The following is a 25,066-nucleotide window of genomic DNA, read 5'->3' as shown; positions in this document are numbered from 1 at the left end:
AACACATTTCAACTTGATTCCCACACTTACCATGTCGAAATAAGCAAAACTCATATCAATTTCAACCTAAATCGTAATAGTGCGCATAACTCTTTTCTAAACACCGACAGCGAAGGCCGCAGTGGGTACCAACGATGAAGAAATCTCATAAACACCTTTAAAATAATAGTGAGTCTAAGATTCCCGAAAGCACACACAGTTCAATGGGTAATAACATTGAACAAACCTCATCCCATACGATTGGAACGAGGATCCTAATATTCCCTAGTACATACGGTGACTGTCTTAACGACATACGAACGACTCTCGCCGGAAATTCCACAATTAGGCAACTGCTATGACCTATTACTTGTGGCAGAAAACCAAATCAACCACTACCCACGAACCACCCATTGCGAATTCTAGGGAAGCTTTCTAGGTAAGTCGAGAACGATAGAATAGTTCCGATACGAACTCAGAAAACCATTTCTTTTCACCGTTTAACAAATTACACTCGAACTACGGCGTAACTGATGGTAATACTTGCTACAATAAAATCACACCATAATCCCTAAAATTAGACATAGATCACTCATTTCCTGCCTAAATCAGGCATATACGAAGAAATATCATCTCTGAATTGCACTAATTTCAGCCGACTTTAAAAAAACAGAGAATAATAGACCCGAACTCACACTAAATCGACGAGACGGTGTTGAGATTGACTCACCTCTGTGTCGACCGGTTGTCGCCACTGCTAACTCCCCTTTCTCACCGACACGCAAGTGTTAAGCCCTTGCAAATCTACAATCGAAATGCCCAGGACCGATGTTGTCGATTTATTGTCTCACGTACCACCTACCGGCGTGTATCTTTGATCGCATGAATCGTTGCTGCCGGATGGGATTGACGGATTGCAGAGAATCTCGAACACTTCTGCGAGAAAAGTAAAAGCTTAGTAGGGTTGGATTTTAATTTTGAAATTTGTACGGTAATTGTACAGTGCGTTTTAATCCGAGTCCACCAACCGAACACACCCTACGTTGTTAATTTGTATAAAACTTACGTAATTTTAGATTTTATTTAAAACTAAATATTCATTGCGTGTAAATTTTATGTTCGCATAAGAGCTTCACCCAATAAATTTTATGTCCACCAACCGAACACACCCTACGTTGTTAATTTGTATAAAACTTACGTAATTTTAGATTTTATTTAAAACTAAATATTCATTGCGTGTAAATTTTATGTTCGCATAAGAGCTTCACCCAATAAATAATTTGTATAAAACTTACATAATTTTATATTTTATTTAGAACTAAATATTAATTGCTTGTAAATTTTGTATTCACATAAGATTTTCACCAAAAATAAAAAATAAAATACGAATATTATATAATTTATCTTTTTTTTAATTTATATATATAGTATATAGTATCACAACAAAATATTATTCAAATTAAAATTTTAATTTTAATACAAAATTAATTTCAAACGCAACCTAACAAACTACAAAAACAAATCACAAAATTTGACTACTAACTCGAACAACCACAACCAGAATGTATAAAGAATCATCCGAGTCCGACCCGATGCCTATCTTATGAATTATGATATGAAAACTCTCCAGAACCGCTTATTTCGGCCAGTTGAAATCACAATGAGTTACGAGGGATTCTTCGAGGGTTTTACGAAATTTTCATCTGCTTCAGGTGATTGAGATTCCATCTTCTCTGCTCATACTTTTGTTTTCCTTTTCTTTGATTTTCCCTCTTTCAAAATTTAACCGTTTCTGCCGCCATTTCTGTCTTTGTCCAATCATTGCTTTGTAGCTTGCGATTTAATGAATGGATAAACAATTGGTTGTTTACAATCTTACCTCATGCTTAGAAAGCGACACTGTAAAAGAATTTGAATTGAAGAATGCTTTAGTAGTATTGAATTTTAGCGTGAGCTGCAATTTCCCTAGTTAAAGTTTGTAATGGTTTCTTTTCATGTTGTTTCGTTGGATGAAGATTGGAAGCTTGCGTGTTGCTTTTGGTCGTACATGGAATTGAAGCTGGGGCCTTCGGAAGGTATACGTCTCTTAGAATGAGGCAATTCTTGGTGAAATTATGTGATACAGAGTGTGCTTGTTTAACCTAAGGTTTGGGGTTAGATCACCATTCAATCCTCTGTTCAAATTTTCAGATGTCGTCCATTTATAAAAAGGAGTGTGATGTTCGAAAGTTTTGGGAATGGTATCCTTCTTGTACTGGGAGGGATTGTTGTTGAAAGAATCATGTAAAATGTGTTGGATCCCTTTAAATTTTTGAGTGACTTAGTTATTGGAAAATGAGCAAAGAGTGTTATGCTCTGTTTACATAGAGAATATTTGGAATTTCGAAGTTATCGAAAATTTTGGAAATAGTAAAATATTAGGGTATTTGATGTGATATATTTTGACAAAAATATATTTTTGATGTGATAGACTTATATAAGAGTTACTGTTGATAAGTAGTTTAAAGAGTGTTAGGATCCGTTACTGTTGATAAATTATTCCAAAATTTCAAATAAGTATATGTAAAAAGATCATCTCATTTGGGAAAAAAACATGAGATGACATTGTCATCGCCTCAGAGTGTAGTTTTTTTTCAATAAGTTGGTCGATGATGGATCTTTGGAATGCATACTTGCAGCAACTTTATTTGGAACAATGGATTTTTTTAGTTTTAAAAAATGCTCAATAGAAACTCGAACTTTGGTATTTATAAAGGAAAGGGCAGGGTGTTTGTCTATAACCACCTCAGTTTTACTGGTAAGAGGGGGTGGGGTTGCGGCAACCAAATCATCGAAGATCTAGGCATTGTGCCTGTGATGCAAGTTTGTACTTTATTAAATAAAAAATTTATTGTGTTACGTCACTTTGGAAGGTGCTCGAATGAAAAACTGGCATCAAGCTTTTACAGAAAAAGATATGGGGTTATGTATTTTCTTAAGTTGAGCAAAAGGTTTTTTTTGAGAAAATGATTTATGCTAACTTAGAAGAATGGCTACCTTCAGCAGGAATTTCAATTTCCCAAGGCACACGAGGTTGCAGCGCAAGAGTGTACAGTGGGCTTACTTATACTTTGATGATAGATGACATGTAGAAGTTGAAAAAATTGTGCGGTCTTATCAAAATTTGATCGAGACTTCATTAATCTTCAGGCATGTCATTAGCATTTAACACAAACTCATATCTTTCTATTGTATAACATTATTAACAATTTTTCGTAATTCATAATTGTGGAGGAAAGCAAGACAGTTGATAATTTATACTAATCATACACGATTTTACATTATTATTTGAATAATTGAGCAATAGCTTAAATGTGAAGCGTGTCGAGGAGTAATTGCTTTGCATGCAAACAATTTAGACACGTGTCTCCTAAAAGACCCCGGGCTTGATGCCCTACTTGATATTTTTCTTTCTATCATCGATGTCATCGAAGGGTTGAGGCGGCGCCCTACGCATTTATAAGAACCATCGCCAAAGCGGAGAAAAATAAGAAGTGCTCGATTAGGTTTCAACCATTTCTCTCTCAGATCGTCTTCCATCGCTTGGTAAGCTTTGTGATTCCCTTGCTTAGATCATTGAACAATGTGGTTAACTGGTTATTGATTTTTGTATTGATTTAAGTTTGTGATGAAATTCTTTTCCTCGGTAGATCTACTCATCTAAACCACGTTTTCATCTTTTTATCTTGTACTCTTCAATTTCCTTGATGGAATTAGTATCCATGGCAGATCTGATGATAGATCTTCTTGGGTTCGACTTTGCTAATGCCTTTTAGGACTTACTATTGCGCTTTTTGGATATTACTCAAGGGTAGACTAATTGTTGTGTGTTTGTGATATGTAAAGATTATGAATAATATTTTATTTTCCAATTTCTAGATCTTTTTATTAATTTTTTGTATATATAGTATATTTTTGGATCATTTGATGTGTGATGGAAAAAATTAGTTTTATTGGGTTCAGATCTGTGTTTTATTTAATTAACGGTGATGGTTACATGTTTATTGAGCTTTAACTTGTTGTGTAAGAAGTGATTCCGTTGTTCCTTTACTTGGATAAAGTTTTATTCGATGAGTTAAAAATTTGTGGTTGATTTTTGGTGACAGGCTTTAGACCACAAAGCCTATGTGATTTCTGTTATGGAAAATCATTCAACTCATTCGTTCCAATTTTGGATAACCTTTCCTCCACATTCCTAGTGTTATATTGAAACTGAAGTTTCAATTATGTTGTCCTTGAAAACTATTTAATAATTTATTTACATTTAGTTTTATTTTTGGAGAAGTGTTTCATCTTTTCATTTCCAAAAACAGATGTTTTTTCAACAATTCTTCCAGCTATGTAATTCTTCTAAATTTGAGCTTCTGTGTTTGCTACATGCAATTGCTGCGTGCGAGTATGACTACGTGTTGCCATAATAATTGATGTGATTTATTCTTTTTTCGAAGTCTTTGTTAAACCTTTTTTCCTATTGTTTCTTATCAACAAATACCATTCTTATATGCTGCTGAATGTTGTATTCTCTTGGTTATGTGGACATACTTTTCAACGTTTGTTACAATATCTTCGTTTTAATAATCGTGGTTGTGTTTACACATGTCATTCATTATCAACCCTTGCATTTTTGTTTAAGTTTTCTCGCTTGTTTACATTTTACAATTATCACTCTTTAGCATACTTAGTGATGAATGGTATAATTGTTGCATGGTATGAATTTGATTGGGACAATTTGCGATGTGTTGTATCTGATCAAGTCCTTGATATCTTATACGTAATATTGTGTTTATTGCAGCTTCAAAACTCTTTTATCACCAGAATTTGCTCATTACCATGGCTGACATGACTCCTGATTGCTCCCGGCTGCAAATTGACGACGTGCCTCGAATTGGCCATATTGAAGAAATTATGGTCAACATTCTCCCGCGACTTCCTGCAAAAACTGCTGTAAAATGCAAGACGGTCTGCAAATTCTGGTCACGTTTGATATCTGAGCCAGAATTTCCGACCTTGCATCTAAAGCACTCAAAGAACAACCCGAAGTGTGTTCTATGTCCGTACTCTCGTGAAACTGCAGCAGCCTCTCATCTTTACATAATGGAAGGAAATGGAGAGATTAGCCAAAGCATTCAAATCTCTGGTATCGAGAATATTCCGTCATCTGACATCAGCTGCTCATCGAAAGGTCTCTTCCTCAGTGTCGAAGAAGATACCCACAAGATGAACATGGTTCATCTTCGCATATTTAATCCTTATACTCGTGATGTCTTGCAACTTCCTCTCGGGACTCGGTCAGCTGCACTTCCATGCGTTGGAGCCCTAATTACTGGAAACAATGAGTTCAAAGTCTTCCGATTCTATGGGGTTTCGAGCCACAGAAATTTTAGCTACAAGTGTGAAGTATTTGCATCCGGTTCGACATCATGGAGAACGATTTCCAATTATGTAGAGATTCTCTCTCGTCATCCTTGGCATCAACTCTGCCCGCGCTATGCAAATGTAGACGAATCTTTGTATTGGTTCGTGAATTGCCTATCTAACCCTGGTGTACCTCTCTGTATACTTTCAATCAACCAGAATGAAGAGGTGATCGAAATTCGCTTGCCGGGAAGACTGTCTCCGATAAACTTCTTATTCGAGTTTGAAGGGTGCCTGGCTGTCCTGCATGTGGTTCACAATTTTATGCATTCGGACGAACCTATGCATCTGGAGATTTTTAAATATGTGAACGATTCATGGCACCTTCGATCAAGGGTTGAATTCGAGCCTAAGCCCATCTGCCAGGTCAACTCTGTAGTGGCGTACAAAAACGAGATGTTCTTCATTGTCAGGCTCGAAGATAATTCCTTATGGTATGTGATTTTTAATGCGGATAAAGGAACTTTCACTACGCTCGATCATCTAAGTGAAAGGTTTGCGAGGTTCGCTCCATTTGCATTTCCATTTGTCGAAAGCCTGCTCAAATGTGAGTATTATTTTTCGCCTATAATTTGCGTATTTGAGTTTCATATAACACTCTTTCTTCCATTTCTAACGGCTAGAACTCATCAATCTCCATTGTCTTAGAGATTATGTTGAGCTACTTTATGAAATCTTTTATTTTTCTTTTTTTCTGACAGGGAGTGGAGCTTGATGGAATGGTGAACTTCTTGAATTACGGCAATAATTTCAAGAGGTGTGTTTCTTCAATGATTAATTTTAATGTTTCGACATTTATTTCATTGTCATTAGTTTTATGTTAGATTTTGGTCCCATATATGATAATTGATTGATCTAATCAAATATAAAAAAAGATTGATTAGTATTAGCTTTTTTTAATTTTTTTTAAATATAACTTTGAATTCAAAGGCAAGAACATGATCCAAAACTTCAACATTTTGTTTTTCATTTCGGTTTTGCGATATTGGATTAAATAATATGTTTGATAAGTTTTAGATGTTTTCATTTGTTCATTCTATCATTGGATGTTTGGATGTAAGCCAAACTAAATGTTTTTGTTTTTGTCATTTACGTATGATATTCGATTTTAATGATTCTATTGTGACCTATGTAGGCTTGTGGGAGGAGTTTCAGTATGAGAAGATGTTGTGAACCCAAGACGGGCCAAGTTCAATGACTTCGGAGAGTTTCTCACTATGTACTCTCGATGGATTTTATCGTAGTTGTTTCGTATTAATCATTTGCATTTGGATTTTTTTTTCATTTTTATTTCTATCAAAAACTTTGCGGGTGTTCGAAATTTGACGTTGCTCTCCTTTTATGCTGTAGACTTCGTTTTTACTTGTATTAATTTTGTTTTGGTTGTGGTTCTCTTCAAGGCTGATGTGATCTCTCTTTATCATTGCATGTGATTGTTTAGGTCTTGAGAGATTTGGATTTGAAAAGGGATTAAAAATAAAATGATTTGAAATTCAACAAAATTTTAAATTCTTTGTTCAGATAGATTGAGATTTGTAGAGATTTGAAATATTCTTTCAAATTCATTTAATTGGATCTTGTTATAATAAAAACGGTTGAAGTGTATATTTGAAAACCACAATAAATCAATATATATACGATCAAAATCTAACACAAAAAAAAAAAAAAAAAACAAAAAAACAAAAAAAAAAAAAAACCAACAGAAAACTAGTGAAAGAAATATTGAAAGAATATTTGAAGATTTATCGAACATATAATGTCATCCAAGATCGCAAAATCAAAATAAAAAATAAAATGTTAAAGTGTTACGATAATTTTTTTGATTAAAAAAGAAAAAGGATAATCAATCTTTTTTATATTTGCTTAAATCAATAAATTAATACATAGACGACTAAAATCTGACATAAAATTAGTGATTATAAAAGAAATATTTGATAATAAAACTTTTAGTTTAGCTTTAATTTCAACAAATTAATATATTGATTCAAGAATTGATCCAAAAAACAATGACTATTTTTAGGGTGGATTTTGAATGAAATATTTCATTTCATTCGTTCCACTTAATTTGTCTCACACCGAGTTTTTGGTATTTAATAATAAGTAAGTAAATAAAAAATGCATTAGTACAAGTAATTATGATTTAATTAAAATAATTATAAATTAAGATTAAAATGACTATATAGTTTAAATAAAATTTTAAAAAATTATAAATTATGAATTTTAAAAAGTGATTAAAGTATATAATTATATTTTCAAAAAAAAAAGGAATGAAAAATTGCGTGGGATGAATGAAAATAGAAAGAATGAAAAAATTAAGTGAGATCGAGGGAGTACAATTTTATTTTTCAAATTTTCTTGTGATTTTTAGGTTTACTTTTACGGGATAAAACTAAATAATAAGACACAAAAATTTAACGTAGTTCGGTCTCACAACAAACCTACGTCCACGATCCCAAAACGGGATAATCCACTAAAATATTTATTACAATTTTTGCACGGATAAAATTGTAAAACCCTCGTCATAACAACTCATCAAATCTAGGAGTCAATGCCCCTATTTTTTTTTATCATACTTTCGATACGAGACATTGGAAGTTACACAACAAATTCTCTCTCTTCCCATAGTCTCACATATTTTGACCATGTCAAAAAAACGAACTCTCTTCTCGATTTTCTGATTCTTCGTATTATTGTTGCTCTTCACATTTGCTCACAAGGCCCATTTATCTAGATAATAGATGTTGTTTTCTTTCTTCCTTCCTTGCATAATCAAACTATCACCCTTGTACACATTGCATAGATTTTTAATGGCAACATATCTATGCCCATATGAAGCCAACTCGCCTAATAAAATAACATTAGCTCCAACAGTAGGCACATACCTCACATTAAAAATTGTTTTGATATTACCATTGTGGAGCTTCAAGCGAACTCTTCCAATGCCTTCAATTCACTGTTACATCTTATATCTCACATTAATATAGTCAAAATCTCTATTTGTATGCAATGTATCAAATAAAACTTGATGTTTACATATATGGACATCGGCGGAAGAATTCATCACCTAATTAGAATTCTCAATAGGATTTGTATTTAAAAGAAGTAAATCACCTTCATAATTGATCATGTTCGCGGAGTTCTAAACTTTCGACTTACCCTTTAAATTTCTCAGACTTCTCAAGTCTTCTTTAAAAAGTCGACAGTGATTTTGAATATGACCAAACTCTCCACAATAATGACACTCAATAGAGCTGTAATCTCTCGGCCGAGATTTCGATCGTCCACCACGGTCACTCTTCATTTTCCTCTATCTTTCAGAACCCCCCACAGCTAGTATTTGACTCTCCTTTAAAGTGTCTTCATTTCTCATTATCTAGTCATTCTCGTTCCAAATCGTTAGTGTCTCATTTAATTTCAATGTAGTTTTTCCAACCAACATTGACTGCACCAACGGCTTGTAGGATTTGGGCAATGAAGCTAACAAGAGCAGCGTTTGCTTTTCTTCTTTAATTTTCTCTTCTGCATTCAACAGTCGACATACTAACTCATTAAACTTGTTAGTATGGTCAATTATATTACATAATTCCTCAATCTTCAAAGAATATAGATCCATCTTCATAATCAGACGGTTAGTCAACGTCTTCGTGGCAAATTTACTCTCCAAAGTATCCCACAATCTCTTCGGCGATGTTTCCATCAACACGGTAACCTTTATACGGGGGGTGAGTGCCAATCATAGTTCCTACAGTCTTTTTCCGGATCATACTCCAATCACCTTCTTTCATATCTTCTGGTTTTACATCTTCAAATGCAACATCAAGACCTTACTGCACCAAGTAGTTTTGTATTGTGTTTTGCAACATAGTAAAATCATTCTTCCATCAAAGAACGGAACCTCATATTTCAAAGTAGTGAAAATAGTGTTTAATATAACTCTCCAATATACAAGCACTTCCAACAACCAAATAAATAGAGGCTAAAAAATAAAATTAGGAACTCAAATCAAGCAGAACCGACATTTCTGATAGAAATCTGGTGTGTTGCCGGAGCCCGCTGCGGAACTGCAACCTGGACTGCTGGCGTGCCGTCAACTTCTCTCGAAACACCTCTTGCTTATTGTCTTCTCCTTTTTCCAAGACCTCGCTAAAAAATAACCTCGCTCTGATACCACTTGTTGGGAACACACAAGGGAAGAGAGAGAAAACTAAATAACAAGACATGAGAATTTAACGTGGTTTGCTCTCACAACAGATCTATATCCACGATTCCAAAATGGGATAATCTACTAAAATATTTATTACAATTTTTGCACAGAAAAAATTGTAAAACCCTCGTCACAAAAACTCACCAAATCTGAATTTCACTCTCTCTAGTTACTAAAGAAAGACTTGTTTTCATATTTTAAAATAGGACCCAAGGGGGTCAATTTATAGGAGTCAATATCCCTACATTTTTATCACACTTCCGATGTGGGACATGAAAAGTTACACAACAATAGTTTAGGCTCCAATTTGGAGAAATTAGCGTTAATTTCTCCAAATAACACAAATACATAATGCACATAGCATATACTTTTAGTTGGCGGGTGTTATCTGTTCATATTTAAAATGGTTTTATGTAGAAGTATTTCATGTGAGGTTAATTTATGTATTGTATTTATATTATACTAATATAAATAACGTGTTTTATATAGTAACATTGTGCACTATTCAGCATGATGTTCAATCTTAAATTTAATACCTGCTGCAATATATATATATGCGTGTTAATTGAAGATAAATATCTATACTATCAAAAATTTTCCTAAAACTCTCATATTTTATTTTCTTTCCCTAAAACTCCCTCTACACATGTTTATATTTCTTTTAACTCCGAAAATCCATTTTTATCTTCATACAAAACACTAATTCACAAAATTATCAAATCCATTCAAAATCTTCAACATGAGCGATACTCTTCTTCCCCAACAGTGTTTATTCGACCGCAACCACCACCGCCGTCGTTGTATCGCCGTCATTCGCCTAACCCAACGTCCGCCCACCCGCCCACAATGATTTGTTAATATTATGTGGTCTATGTGAAGTAGTGACCCATGTGAAAAGTCTCAACTACTCTACTATCTCCACTACTTATCTACTTCATTACTAAAGGTTAATGTGACCTTTGTGAAAGGTCTCTACTACTTTCCCCACTCCTACTCTCCATGTCGGTTATTTCTTTAATAAAATGAACTAATTGAGACATGAATTTTATAGGTTTTTGGTCACCTAAGCATCACTATAAAAAGGCTTCTACACCGTGTAGAAAAATAGTGCAACTTCTTAGAAGAACCAAGAAATATTGCATTCGAGTTTGACACCAATAGCCGGAGGTATGCTCTCGGGATTCTTTTCAGTTTCGATTCTTGAGTTCTATACCACATTGAATCGATTATTATGCTTACATGATTCCCTATCAAAGATGTGTATTTTAAATTTTGTATTATTCTCTAATTTAATTTTATTTGTAGTATTATTTGCTTCTTTATTCAGTTATTGTATTCTACATGTTAATATTTATTTATATAATTATTCTTCTTTATTATTTATGTTGAAAATATTCAAACTATTATCACAATGTGTTTGTTCATTTATTTTCTGTCTTGATTGTATTTTTTTGCATTGATAATATTTGTGTGTTTGTTGAATAGAATAGTTTGATTTTTATGTTAAAAGTTTTCAATTTGTTTTATACATACTATCTTGTTTTTGTAGGAAATCTATAAAAAAAAATATAGTAATCGAAGGAAATTAAAAGAAATGATTGTTGATACTTATCGGACAATAATTGCGAAATGTACTCTAAATGCCGCCAAGTCTTGTTAGTAAGGCCAAATTGTGTGCACTAGTGGTATATTGTTCATCATTGTATATCTTGTCAATATTTTATTCTCACTAATTAAATATTAAAACTAAATTATGGTCTTCACTTGTATTTCAATTTGGTTTAGCAGTGCATCGAAAGATTATCTTTTATAATTGAGAAATTTATCACAAAATCTATTAAAAACTATGATATTACTTCTTAAGAAAATATAATGCTACCAACTTAAAAGTCATAAATATGTAGCTTCGAAACTATAAGATAGTAAGGAAAATATATGTGGCTTGTGGGCCGGGGTGTCGCAAACAAAACCCTATCCAACTTTCACAACTCTCACCCGCAGCCGATCGTTCTCATTTTTACTCATCGTCCGACAAACTGAAAAAACATGGTGAAGGGGAAGTTGGAAATGAGCCCATCACCCCGACGCAACGCGAATAAGTAAGTTTTCTTTCGTTCTTCCTAAAATTTTTAGTTTATTCACAATATTTTTACCTTAAATTGTGTGTTCGATTGCGGTTTAAATTTCGGCCGCAATATGGTATGCCTCTGTTTGTCATCGAGAAATCCTCATTTTTGGGAATATGTGCTTGGACATAGTTGTGTATTTAGGGTTTAACGTTTTATGCATGTGGTTCACAATTTTATGCATTCGGACGAACCTATGCATCTGAAGATTTTTAAATATGTGAACGATTCATGGCACCTTCGATCAAGGGTTGAATTCGAGCCTAAGCCCATCTGCCACTTCAACTCTGTAGTTGCGTACAAAAACGAGATGTTCTTCATTGTCAGGCTCGAAGATAATTCCTTATGGTATGTGATTTTTAATGCGGAAGAAGGAACTTTCACTATGCTCGATCATCTAAGTGAAAGGTTTGCGAGGTTCTCTCCATTTGCATTTCCATTTGTCGAAAGCCTACTCAAATGTGAGTGTTATTTTTCACCTATTATTTGCGTATTTGAGTTTCATATGACACTCTTACTTCCATTTCTATACTGCTAGAAATAATCAATCTCCATTGTCTTAGAGATTATGTTGAGCTACTTTATGAAATCTTTTATTTTTCTTTTTTTTTTTTCTGACAGATAGTGGAGCTTGATGGAATGGTGAACTTCTTGAATTTCGGCAATAATTTCAAAAGGTGTGTTTCTTCAATGATTAATTTTTATGTTCGACATGTATTTCATTGTCATTAGTTTTCTGTTAGATTTTGGTCACATGTATAATAATTGATTGGTCTAATCAAATATAAAAAAAGATTGATTACTATTAGTTTTCTTTTTAATTTTTTTTTTTAAATATAACTTCGAATTCAAAGGCAAGAACATGATCCAAAGCTTCAACATTTTGTTTTTCATTTCGGTTTTGCGATATTGGATTAAATAATATGTTTGATAAGTTTTAGATGTTTTCATTTGTTCATTCTATCATTGGATGTTTGGATGTAAGCCAAACTAAATGTTTTTGTTTTTGTCATTTACGTATGATATTCGATTTTAATGATTCTATTGTAACCTATGTAGGCTTGTGGGAGGAGTTTCAATATGAGAAGATGTTGTGAACCCAAGACGGGCCAAGTTCAATGACTTCGTAGAGTTTCTCACTATGTACTCCCGATGGATTTTATCGTAGTTGTTTCGTAATAATCATTTGCATTTGGATGTTTTTTTCATTTTTATTTCTATCAAAAACTTTGCGGGTGTTCGAAATTTGACATTGCTCTCCTTTTATGCTGTAGACTTCGTTTTTTACTTGTATTAATTTTTTTTTGGCCACATTCAGAATATATTTCGCAATAATCATCAACAATCATTTCTTCAATTTTCCCTTGATTACTATATTTTTTTCCCATAGATTTCCTACAAAAACAAGACAATGTGTATTCAAGAAATTGAAAACTTTTCCATTGTGAGACTTGCAGGTAACACACCGCGTGGGCTAGTCTCATCAGACAAGAGAACTTCAAGCTATATCGAAGCCCAATGCCAAGCAAAGTCAAGGTTTAAGAATTCCTGATGCCAGGCAAGTTTATCTGGCATAATTTGCAGGGTATTAGGTTCGACCGAGGTTACTCAGCACGCACTTTTGGGTAGCGGCTACGGGTTCCCACGTCAGCAGAAAAAAAATATTGAAAACTTTTAACATAAAAGATGAAACTATTCAAATTCAACAAACACACAAAATTATTACCAATGCAAGAAAATTCAATCGAAATAGTAAACAAACAAACAAACACATAAATAAATATGAAAATATATAATACAATAAATAAGCAAATAATACTACAAAATAAAATTAAAATTAGAGCCGTCAAAATGGGTTGAGTCCGTCAGGTTGGCTCGCCTTACCTTACTTTTAAGGAGGGTTGGGTTGTGATTTTTTAAGCCCGTTAAAATGCGGGACTAAATGGGCCAACCTGCGTGGATCGCGGGTTGAGGGTGGGTTAGCCCGCAGTGGGGTGGATTAGCCCGCGGGCCAAGTAAATATAATAATTAATACTCATCCGTCTAACTAAATGAATTTTTTTTTACCATTTTTTACTATCACATTAAAAAATTATAATAAAACTAATCAAATATTAATATGAGAATATATTTTAATTTTATGTAAATTACAAATATACTATTATAAATACAGTTAATTTATAAATAAGGTACAAAGAGTAAAATATATCAAAAGATCTTTGTACATTTTATTTAATAAATAACTTATGATTATTTTTAATCTACTGAAAAGAAATATTTTAAGTTAATACGAATAAAATAAAATTTATATTATTATTAGTTTAAATAAATTATCAATATTGTTCTACACGCCTTGTTATTCTTCTCTAAATCTGTTATCCATATCACTGTTATTTGTTTCGATTTTTCATCATTTGTTTTGTTCGTCTTCCATTTTATTATTTTATAATTTTACAATTTTATAAAATTAATTATGATTTATTTTTAAAATGGAGTATTTCTTATTATTAATTTTTTTAAATACATTAACTAATAATATTTAGAATTGAGAATTTTTATATTTGTTATTTATTTTAAAATATTTATTATTTAAATTCTACAATAAAACTATTTTCAGCTATTTTTAAATATTAACTACGAAAATATTTATAATATTAATATTTTTTTAATATTTTAAAAAAACCCGTGGCTAGCCCACTTAGCTCACCACCCGCTGGTGGGTTGGGTTGGGCTGATGAAATTTTGATCCACCCTGCCGCTGGTTGGCCCGAAAACAACCCGCTTATTTGCAGGTTAGGGTGATTTGTGGGTCAATCCACCCCACTAACCTGTTTTGACAGGTCTAATTAAAATTAAAGAATAATACAAAATTTAAAACACACTTTTGATTAGAGCCATTGTGGGCGGGGTGGGCGGACGGCAGGATAGGCAAACGACGGCAACACGGTGACGGTTGGGTTGAACAAACACCGTTGGGGCAAAAGAGTATGGCACGGTTGAAGATTTTGAATATGTTTGATAATTTTGTGAATTAGTGTTCTGTAGATGATAAAAATGGAATTTCTAAGTTAAAAGAAATATAAATATGTGTAGAGGGAGTTTCAAGGAAAGAAAATAATATAGGGGAGTTTTTAGGGAAGTTTTCTATGATTTAGATATTTATCTTCAATTTACCGTATAAGAAATATATTAAAAATTTAATAATAAAAAAATGCAGTAAATAGAAAAAATGATGACAAATTTATTATCATTTATTAAATAAGAGTAATGAAATTGTGAATGGATAAAATTATTTATTATAAATGAATTATGCATAAATTTGTCAGACAAGAAAATGACACAATTATCCGGATGGAGAAAGTATTATTTCATTTGACAAAATATCACATAAAAATATTTTAAAACAAAACTTATATAAAAATCTAATAAACCCATATATCTTTTTAAATGTAATAATTATTGGATACAATTAATCAGCTTAAATAAGTATTAGATATAATATTTAACACGTATTTACTATTCAACTAGCATAAATTTTAATAAAAATATAATTTTTTTTAGTATTTTTGGTGTTAGATATGTGAATTATAATAGTGTTATAAAGAATAATACTTTGTATATTTGAAATTTTAACTTTTATTATATATGTATTAATTGTTGATTTTTAATTAACATATATTTTCTGAGTAATATTTTCGGAGAATGATGCTAAATATTTTTTTTTTTTTAAGAAGAACACCGCCACAATAGTTTTAAGGGTGTGTTTGACAATTAGTTTATAGCTATTAATTGTTAGCTGATTCAATTAGATGTTAGCTGTTAGCTGATTCGATTAGCGGTTTGTATTAAAATGTTTCGTAACATAGCGGTTTAATATTACCTGTTTATACATAAATGACAATTAAAGATATTTTGTATTTTAATATTATAATATTTAGTTGCATTTTTCGTTGTATACGATTTTTTAAAATTTTTATTACTCCCCCCGTCCCATAACTAAATATTCATTTATTTTTTGCACGTAGTTTTAGAAATATTAGTATTATATTTGAATGTAGTAGGAATAAAGCATAAATTACTAAAATAACCTTATTAGTATGTGATATAAAGGTAATGACATTTGTGTAATATATTGTAAGTTGTAAGGATATTTGTAATGTTAGGTAGATAGTACAATTATTTAAAAAATGAAATGAATACTTTGTTATGGGACGGACTAAAATGAAAAAATGAATATTTTGTTATGGGACGGAGGAAGTATTACATATTGAAAATGATGAAAAAATTTATTAAAAATATTTGCTTTTGTTATTTTTTAAATATTTTGTAAAAAATTGTATATATATTTTTATTGGATAATTGAGATAAAATCCGTATGCACCTTATATTATTGAAGTTCAGTCCCTGTTTTAAACTTCTTTATCTGCACTCCCTGCTTTAAGAATATCTTTATATCTTACTCTCTCCCAACACTTTAACCCACTTTTTTGCTTCCGTCGGTTTTTTCACGCAATTTTTCAATTTGTTGCACAGTTTTTTTATTTCTCTTGTCGGTTGGTTTCATCATCCCCTTCTTCACTTCGGTTGACAAATATATTGTAGGTATCATCTCAAAACATTTTTCCTATGTTCTCATTAAATCTCATCGAGTATCCCCTGCATATCTTGATTTTCTCACACTCTAATCTTCGGGTGGGTATACAATACTTTTATATTTATGGTATGAAATATTATGTCTTTAAGTAGAAGAATTTATCTATTCTTTTGGATTCATAGTTTCTCTCAATTTAGATTCACATTTCTTTTTCTTTTTTTTTTTTTTCTTCTTATATCTCTCTTTTGGAATATACTATATGAATATTAGTAAAGTAAAAATTTGAGTGAGCACGCAATATGTTTGATAAAATGCCCCAAAAAAGATTTTGCCCTAATGTCAAATAATTTGATAAATTATTGTCAAATTATTAGTTTTCAAAGATATGCAATAATGTTTGGATATTTCAATAAGTAGTTATACCTTTAATATTGCCACCAATAGTTATTGTTCATCATGGTGGATTGATTGTTGGTTCTTTATTTTGTGACGATTCTTTAAGTTATATTATTTGTTTTTTTTTTATGACTATAAAACAGTAAAATTAAAATCATAAAAATGACGACCAAATAAGTTATATTATATTCCTTATGTGTGAGATGCGTATGGTTTTATATAGGTTTGTAGTAGATCGATTTTGCAAGATTGAAAACCTTGTTGCGGTTCTTGATTTGATTGAGGTAATGAAAACAAAATTACGTGCCAACAAACATTTATATTCTAATTTTAGTCGTTTAGAGTTTGTGTAGTGATGAGATTATGAATGCAATTTGGAACAAATTCTATGAGATGCCTATGAAATGTATCTTTCCAAATACTTTGACAATTTATTTTTTAAATTTTGAATTATATAAGTTAATTTTGAAAGTTCTTACATACACTGAAGCATAATTGTGTATCTCTATGATAATTACTACAATATTGTAATGATTCAATTGTGCAGATGGAAGAATCTTGATGACTTGTCATATATTTAACAATCTCCTTCATATGAATTTGGAATCCGATATTGTAACAATCTCTCGGTTTCCCAAGCATAGGTTACCAATGCATAGATACCAGTTACCGCAGCATATGAAATCATATTACAGGTACGTAAAATTTGCTCCGAGGGATGTCGACTTAATACATTTATGTAACAATGTGCTCCAGGTACAAGAATTTGGATAGATTAGTTTATTGCATGTGGTAAATCAAGGGACAGGGCCCATAGCTACCATCTCTGATTTGGTTGGCTATTATTGAGAATTTGAATGAAAATTATCAAACATTTTTCATACTTAGACTGTTTGCATTTGAAGCAGAAGTAAACAAATTTTCATATATGGCTATTTTTATCAATACATTTTATTTTGATTTTGTCAAAATTTAGAACAAACCACTATTTCATTGTTCGTCCTCGAACAAACTGAATTATGAGATCACAGAGTCATTATGTTCATTACAGTCAAGAATTGCTAACGATCAGTGTCATGATTAGGAGTAAAGTGAATCTCGGATAGAGACAATTGATACTTAAGCATTCAAACTTGTTATTTGATTTAACATGAATGGAGTTATCCCGGTATCGTCTACTTTGTTTGCTTAGCAGAGATTATTTTTTTATTAAAGAAGCCTTCAGCCGAAGGGTGCGGAGAATCATCTTTTTTTTTTTTTTTTTTGATCAAGAGTTTCAAACAAATATTGTGTCTGCTCATGATCTTAATTGATTCTCACGCACCTAGGCCTTTTAAGCTCCTTTGTAATGATACATTCTCCCTGCTTTGTTCACATTGTGTCTTACACCATATTTAAGGATTTCTCTTTCAAGTCATCTCTTGTGAACAAAGTCGATAGACAGAAGTTCAATTGCCCTACTGAGTATGGAAAAAATTGAAACGAAGGGGGCACTAATCCTCACAAGTCCTATTCGTTGTTACTTAGTTTAACACCAATGTTTGAGTTATTGAGAAAGTTCGAAGGACAATTACTTGTTCTGGTGTTTGTAAGTTATCTAACTTTACTTTAAAACATATCACAGAGCTAACACAGTGGGGTATCACAAGTATCTCAAATAAGAACACATACTTTAGATTATGGTAGGCATATAGTAAAGAAAAATTTCACTTGTTACCAAAATTGTTGTTTCGTTGATCATTTGTTCTATATACAACCCTTGCTGTTTCAAAAATTATGTACATGGGGGAGGACCTTCCTTTATTTTCTTTTCTCGCTCGAGGGTCCTCGCCCCGGGGGAAGATTCATTGTCATCTGCCGCACTAGATCTTCCATTCTTTGGAGACTTCGAGTTGTGTCAAGCTGTTGTTCCATGAGGATTACGTTCTGCTGGGTGATGGCTAAGAGCGCCTTCAAGATCTCTGTTTGAGATGCACCCAGGCTTCCAGCTCTAGTCTTCAGCGCCTCCACACGCGCTTCTAGTGCGGCGCTTGCCTTTTTGCCAGTGGCCAGTCCCTCAGCCAAATTCCTTGCATAAGTGTCTATCAATGTTTGGGTCATCAGGTATTGGCTGAGCATGGCTGTGTCGAGTTCATTCAGTCGTCTCTCTAAGGTGTCAAGAGTCGCGCGGGAGGCTGATGTACCTGCCTCAGCGGGTGATGGTGACTGTCCCTCGGACTCAACTGAACTGATGTCCACTGGCTTCTCTCTCCTCGAGGAATCAGGTGCTGGCTCAGGGGTGATATTCCTCAGGAACATCAGTTGCCTCGCTGCCTCATACTCTAGTTGTTATGCCTTCTTCCACTCCAAGTATTTTCTGAATCGCAGTTGGAGTTGGGTGAGCAGGTTCCAGTATTTCAGCAACTTAGCCAACACCTTCATCTTCCTCTTCTTCTGGTGCTCACGTTGTCGCTTCTGTTCTAACTATTGTATTGCAGCGAACAGCTGAGCTTGTTCTTCCCGGAATCGTTTTTCCTCTTCATCCTCCTCTTCATCGAAGATTATTTTGTCAAATTTTGTTGAGGTTGGAGTTAGAGTTACTGCAGGTGTTCCAGTTGTTATTGGCGTTCTAGGGCTGCGTGGAGACACCTGCAGAAGGGGAAGATTTGTTATGACTGCCTTAACCCTTTCGGTTTCATTGGCAGCTTCAGCGGTTGTGGCAGCGGGGACCTCGGTGGGATACTCCTTTTAAGATTCCACTGTGACATCAATCCTGCGAATGGTTTCTTCAGTTATGATGGTCTCCCGCTCCTCCTCTGGTCTAGCTGCAGTAGGCTCCACCGCTCTCGGCTGGTTAATGGGTGTGGTTTCATTGCCTGGTCCAGCAGCAGTTGGCTCACCTGCCCCCTGCTGGTTGAAGGAAACAGGTTCATTGCCCAGTGGACTCTGCAGCTCGGGTGGCACCCCCTTCGTTGCTAGCCTCGCTGGTGAAGGTCTTTTGGGTTGAGTGGTGGGTTCTCTTATTGTGAACCCCTTCCTTAGTCTGGAAGTATGAAAGAGTATAAAAGAATTGGGGATGAAGAATTGAATGATATTTCATTACTTACTAATAAAGCTGGAAATTCTAATTCTACAAAACTGTAAATGAAAGCAATAAAACTACACTAAGTAAACAGTAAAGTCTTGGCCAAGGGAGGAGGGGAATCTCCACTCCCATGGCCATTCCTGTGGAGAACTCCCTTACAGGGTTGGAGCTCTCGGAGAACAAGAAAACAACTAGAATGCACAGAAAATTAATCGCTATAATACTCCAGTCGAAGTATATCTACATACAAATATTTGGCCCTATTTATAGCAGGTGAAAGTAACAGTTGCAAGCAATTACAAGGTGGTTTCAACCGTTAGGCGGTTGATGATAGTTATTCTGTTGAAGTAGTTGCTGGCCATAACTCCTAGGGTACTCGCTTTGCTTGCATAGGGTTGTAAGGGCGCAAATCTTCCTCGCTTTCCGGATGGCTGGAGGGCATCAGCGCAGCTAGGCGGGCTTGCTTGTGCTGGTTGGTAATGGAATGGTTGTGCCGCTGCAGTTGGGACACTTAGTCGATATTTGAGTTGGGTTGCTGTCACTCTGGAGCGGTGCGTGTTTGGGCCGTCGCTTGCGAACGGGAAAGACTGCCGCTTGTGAGCGGTGGAAGCTACTGCTTGCCTCTCCTGCCTTAGTTTCTGGGTGATGAAATCATCACTTGCGAGCGGAGATGGCTGTCGCTTATGGCGTCTGCCTTAGCTTTTCTGGCACCAAAATACCGCTTAAAAAGGGCAAAAATCGTTAATAATCTCAACAAACCAACTCTGGATCATGCCAAACAATATAGATCAATAAAGTATGCCATTAATCAGTTATTGTGATGGTTTTTATACATAAATTCAAATAATACGTAGTTTTGTCAAGCTAAGAATATGCTTCTATTTGGAGTCATCATCCATTATCGGCACTTTTGATTTATATGATGCATTAATTAGAAAATAGAGTCATTTCCTATTGACATATGATATCTATAAATAAATTGTCAATATCTATTTGAATCATAAGCAACTAAAACCATTGTGTATTGCAATGTTGATTCAAGAAATTTTGGATTGATTGTTTTATTCATAAAATTGTGTATTTTTAGTTGAGGGGTTCATTGCATTAGAAAAAATGGGAACTTGACTTTATATACTATAAGTATGTAGAAGCATTTGATTTTAGTATTTTTTGTAGTTAAATTTGTTGATTTGGTAATATAATTGTAGATGGTGAGACAAAATTATTAATTTCTGTGTAAGTTTGATTTACTTTGATGGAAATAAGCGGAAGGAGTCCGAAATTTCTAACCACTTGTTCTTATTAAGGCAACCTTCATGTAATAGCTTTAGAAGCGGCCACAAAAATAGGTTGTTGTGGTCGTCTCGAGCACATCAGAAGAAGTTGTAAAGACTGGTTACCATAGTCCTTTTTTAAGGTGTAATTTTTTGTTTTGTCATGGACGTCCCATTTCGCGTGAAATTACTTTTGGCATGGACGTACTGTTTCACGTGAAATTACTTTTGGCATGCTTGATATAATGTAATATTATAGGTAAATATACAACAACAAGACCCCACTTGTATAGAAACGCGGTTGTAATTTTGATGTACTGTGGTACATGAACACGAACAACGGGTATTTACATTCCTCTTTCGTGTATGATAATTCAATAACACAAGTATCAAGAAACGTAAGAAAGACACACAAATTATCTAGTGGGGTATTTAGTTTATATCTCGAAGCACAATGGCGTGGTATGGTATTATTGTCCTATCCGGTGGGGTATTTAGATATCTGATGTGATAGTGCTTATTTTTCTATGATCCTTTGATGTCACAGGGTTTCTGGAAATGTATCAAAGCCACACAAATCATTTTAGGGAGTGTACAATTGATGAATTGAAGCACGTGTGTGTGGTAGCATAGCTACCAATCTATCAAGGCCACTTTTGGTCATATGTTAAATTCTTACAAATATTAACAAAGAGTTATGGAGGTACACAGTTAGAAAATCATGTCATAAGATTACGTTGTTCGATTACATAAAAAACTACACAGTAGGTACACAACTAGTAGAATTTCGTATACGAAGCTAAATTGAGGGTACAACACAACTGCTCTAAAGTACTCACCTTCTTAGCCAAGTCAGACCCTATGCTTAGATATCCCTGACCGAAAGTTGTTATGTGCGCTACGGTGTGGATTAATAAATAATAGGTCTAAATATTTTCAATTTGTGACAACACTCATATACTTTAACAACCAACATAATTCAACCTACTCACTTACGACCTTGTTAGACATCTAAAGTGGAGGTTGAATTATAATAGTACATATATCATATAACCCAACAAAATTTAATTTAGTCATTTATGACTTGTCTGGACATCTACAAGTGGAGGTTAAACTATGGTTGTACAAATATTATACAAGTCATTTATGACATATTTATCCATATAGTAAATATGTGTTGTTTATATTACTCCCTCCGTCCCACATATCATGTCCACGTTGCCGTTTCTGTCCGTCCCATATACCATGTCACTTTTCTTTTTTGGAAAATGATTATACACTTTAATCTCATTTTAAAATTTTTAATTTTTTTTTTAAATTTTAATTAAAATAATTAGTTATCTTAATTTTAATTTATAATTATTTATATTATAGGATAATTATTTTCACTAATACATTCTTAATTATCTACTAATTACACCTCTCCTAAAATACCGTGTCTACAGTGTAGCAGACATGGTATGTGGGACGGAGGTAGTATTATACAATTTAAGGTGTCATAAGAACACTATCATGATGAATTCATCATTGGTTACCGACAACCAGTGAATATTTTGAACTGAAAATTGTCGATTTCCCAAGCACAAAATAACCATAACATATATGGTCGTTACTGAAGCATATGACACCAGAGTTATAGGTATATAAGATATGCACAAAAGTATGCATGTATTTGATACAAGTATGTAAGTATGTACTCCAGATACAAACACCACAAACTCAATGAAAGTACTTCTTCTCCCAACTCCGATTGAAAAGTTTAGGCATGGTACATTTACATTCAACTCATGCCATATTTTTCAATAGAAATACCACAAAGCATGTATGAATAACAACCAGTATATTTAACTAAGTCTTTTCTGTCTTTTTTATCCATCCATAGTAAATATATCTTGTTTATCTTTACATATAGTTCTAGGATTTGAGATAACACTATAATGATGAATTCATCTATGGTTACCGACAACAACTGAATATTTTGAATTGAGAATGATCTGTTTCCAACCACAAGTTACCAGGGCATAGATATTCATTACCAGAGCATATGAGATCGTATTTTAAGTATGTAAAAACTACTCTGGGGTAGTTGATATTTAATGAAGGTGTATAAAAATATATTCCGGGTATGAGCATTGACAATCAATGTATAATTGGTTGTTGTTTAGGTATTATTTATGTAGTAGTAGGTATTTTGAATGTGATCAACTTCAATCAATCCCTTGACGGATGAGGCAATCAATGAACTCGGTGAAAGCATTTTTTATATTAGCACTTCTTCACTTCATTGGTGGTTGAGAGAAATAGCAACGACTGGGAAAGCATAAACCTGCGCAGTACATATATATACTTTTCTTTCTTAGTGCACTACTAATGTACTTAGGTATTTGTGAATGCACTTCTATTCATTAAAGACATTACTTCAACCATTGCAAAGTTTTGTAATGAATTAGTTAATTCAAATTTAAGAGCAGTATGCATAAATTTTCTGGTTTATTGTTATATTCGTATAAGGATAACATTCCTAACTAATGGGTAACATGTATGAATAGATATACGTAGTTTGAAGGTATTTCGATCTAGTTAGACTGGTACATCGATCCGTTGTGGAGGTATAATATGTGCATTATTGCGATTCTAACTATGTGAACAATTAATCATACAATTATTTATGACACAATTCATAGCATTACTCCAAACATTAGGTTTCACCAAATTCAACGCACGATTCAATCCCCCAATCAATTTTAGTACATTTCTATCTAACATTAATCAAATCAAACCAATTTAACCAACAATTCAATCCTTAAATAACACATTACTCAAATCAAGTACAAATAATACAACCCAAATCTATCCAAATTCATTACATATGTTCACTTACCTTGTGTTGTTCATCGGAGTCTATGATTCGGAGGGCGGACCTTTCATTATTCTGGCTGTAATTTTACCATGATAGCTCTTCACATTAGAAAACTTATCTCCGATGCCACCAATGGGATGAACTGCCGGATTTGCATTAGCGTAACACTTGGCGAACATACACACCAAAGGATCACAGTCAAGAGTATCACCTTGATGTCGGCATTTTATGTACTCGGACGTCTCCATCTCCATGATCCATAGGTGTATTGCATTCAAGTACAAGCATAAATCACATCTGTAAAAATAATACAATATTTTGTTACGTAATTCGGTTTATCCACAGAAAATTAATTATATTATTTTGTAAACGTACCAATTTCTCATTGTTCCCTTGCCTGAACGATTCGCGTAATGAATTGCAAAACAAGCACAACCCGACCTACAGTCTGTAAATAAATACCATCAGTTCACATTACCCAAATCTTGAATTTATTTAAAAGTTTATCAGAATCTATCAAAAGTATGTAACAACACATTTCAAGTACACAATAGTCCCCTAAAAGTATAAATTTTAGCAAATGAGACCTAACAACTGCAACTCGGGTACCTAACAATACCACATTTTCCAACCCACAAACATGAATTATCGAACAATCAAACAAAAAAACAAAAATATGTAACTTCGGATAACTAAATTAAATGTACATCTACAAAATTAACAAAAATCACAAATTAAACAAATAAAATCATCCAAAATTGGTGTCTAAATAAAATACCCAATCCGGTCTACGTGAGCAAACATACGAGCGATTTCAAACCCGATTAACAAACAAAACTACAACAATCATCTAGGGCTCCTCAACACTAAACCGAGATATATAAACACGGGACCAAGGCTTACACCCCAAACAATCGAACAAACTACAATATAAAATATTAATATAAAAAAAATCAAAAATAAAAAAAGGTCCAACTAGGAACTTACTTCTTCGAGTTTGTCCCAGGAGATAGGAGCGTTCAGCTATTTTCTTTATCATTTTTGCACCGGTCGGTCGCTACTTGATCGCCAATGGTTGGAGAGCGTCGGTTCGCCTGAAGAAGAGAGATCTGGGG

General features: G+C 33.5%; 1 protein-coding gene across 4 annotated transcripts; it reads left to right on the top strand.

Moving 5' to 3' along the window:
- Window positions 1-1,552: 1,552 nt before the first annotated feature.
- LOC127266131 (F-box protein At5g49610-like) lies at window positions 1,553-12,836 on the top strand. Of its 4 annotated transcripts, none has more exons than XM_051296273.1 (6): window positions 1,553-1,691; window positions 1,995-2,054; window positions 3,025-3,564; window positions 4,811-5,980; window positions 6,135-6,190; window positions 12,823-12,836. In XM_051296273.1, exons 4-5 carry the CDS (start codon window positions 4,849-4,851, stop codon window positions 6,146-6,148), a joined length of 1,146 nt encoding a protein of 381 aa, XP_051152230.1. In that variant the 5' UTR covers window positions 1,553-1,691; window positions 1,995-2,054; window positions 3,025-3,564; window positions 4,811-4,848; the 3' UTR covers window positions 6,149-6,190; window positions 12,823-12,836. The 4 variants fall into 4 exon arrangements, with proteins under 4 accessions (XP_051152230.1, XP_051152229.1, XP_051152227.1 ...); XM_051296272.1 differs by lacking the exon at window positions 12,823-12,836 and adding an exon at window positions 6,569-6,832 and having other exon boundaries at window positions 3,453-3,564; XM_051296270.1 differs by lacking the exon at window positions 12,823-12,836 and adding an exon at window positions 6,569-6,832.
- Window positions 12,837-25,066: the final 12,230 nt, after the last annotated feature.

This window comes from Andrographis paniculata, unplaced genomic scaffold (genome assembly GCF_009805555.1).
Source record: "Andrographis paniculata isolate CXL003 unplaced genomic scaffold, ASM980555v1 Contig74END, whole genome shotgun sequence".
Taxonomy (NCBI): Eukaryota; Viridiplantae; Streptophyta; class Magnoliopsida; order Lamiales; family Acanthaceae; genus Andrographis; species Andrographis paniculata.
Note: the sequence above shows the minus strand (reverse complement) of the source record. Positions and strands in the feature narration are given on the sequence as shown.

What these genes read in the sequence shown, in the direction of transcription:
- LOC127266131 (XM_051296273.1), top strand. Translation starts at nt 4,849, where the DNA reads ATGGCTGACATGACTCCTGATTGCTCCCGGCTGCAAATTGACGACGTG.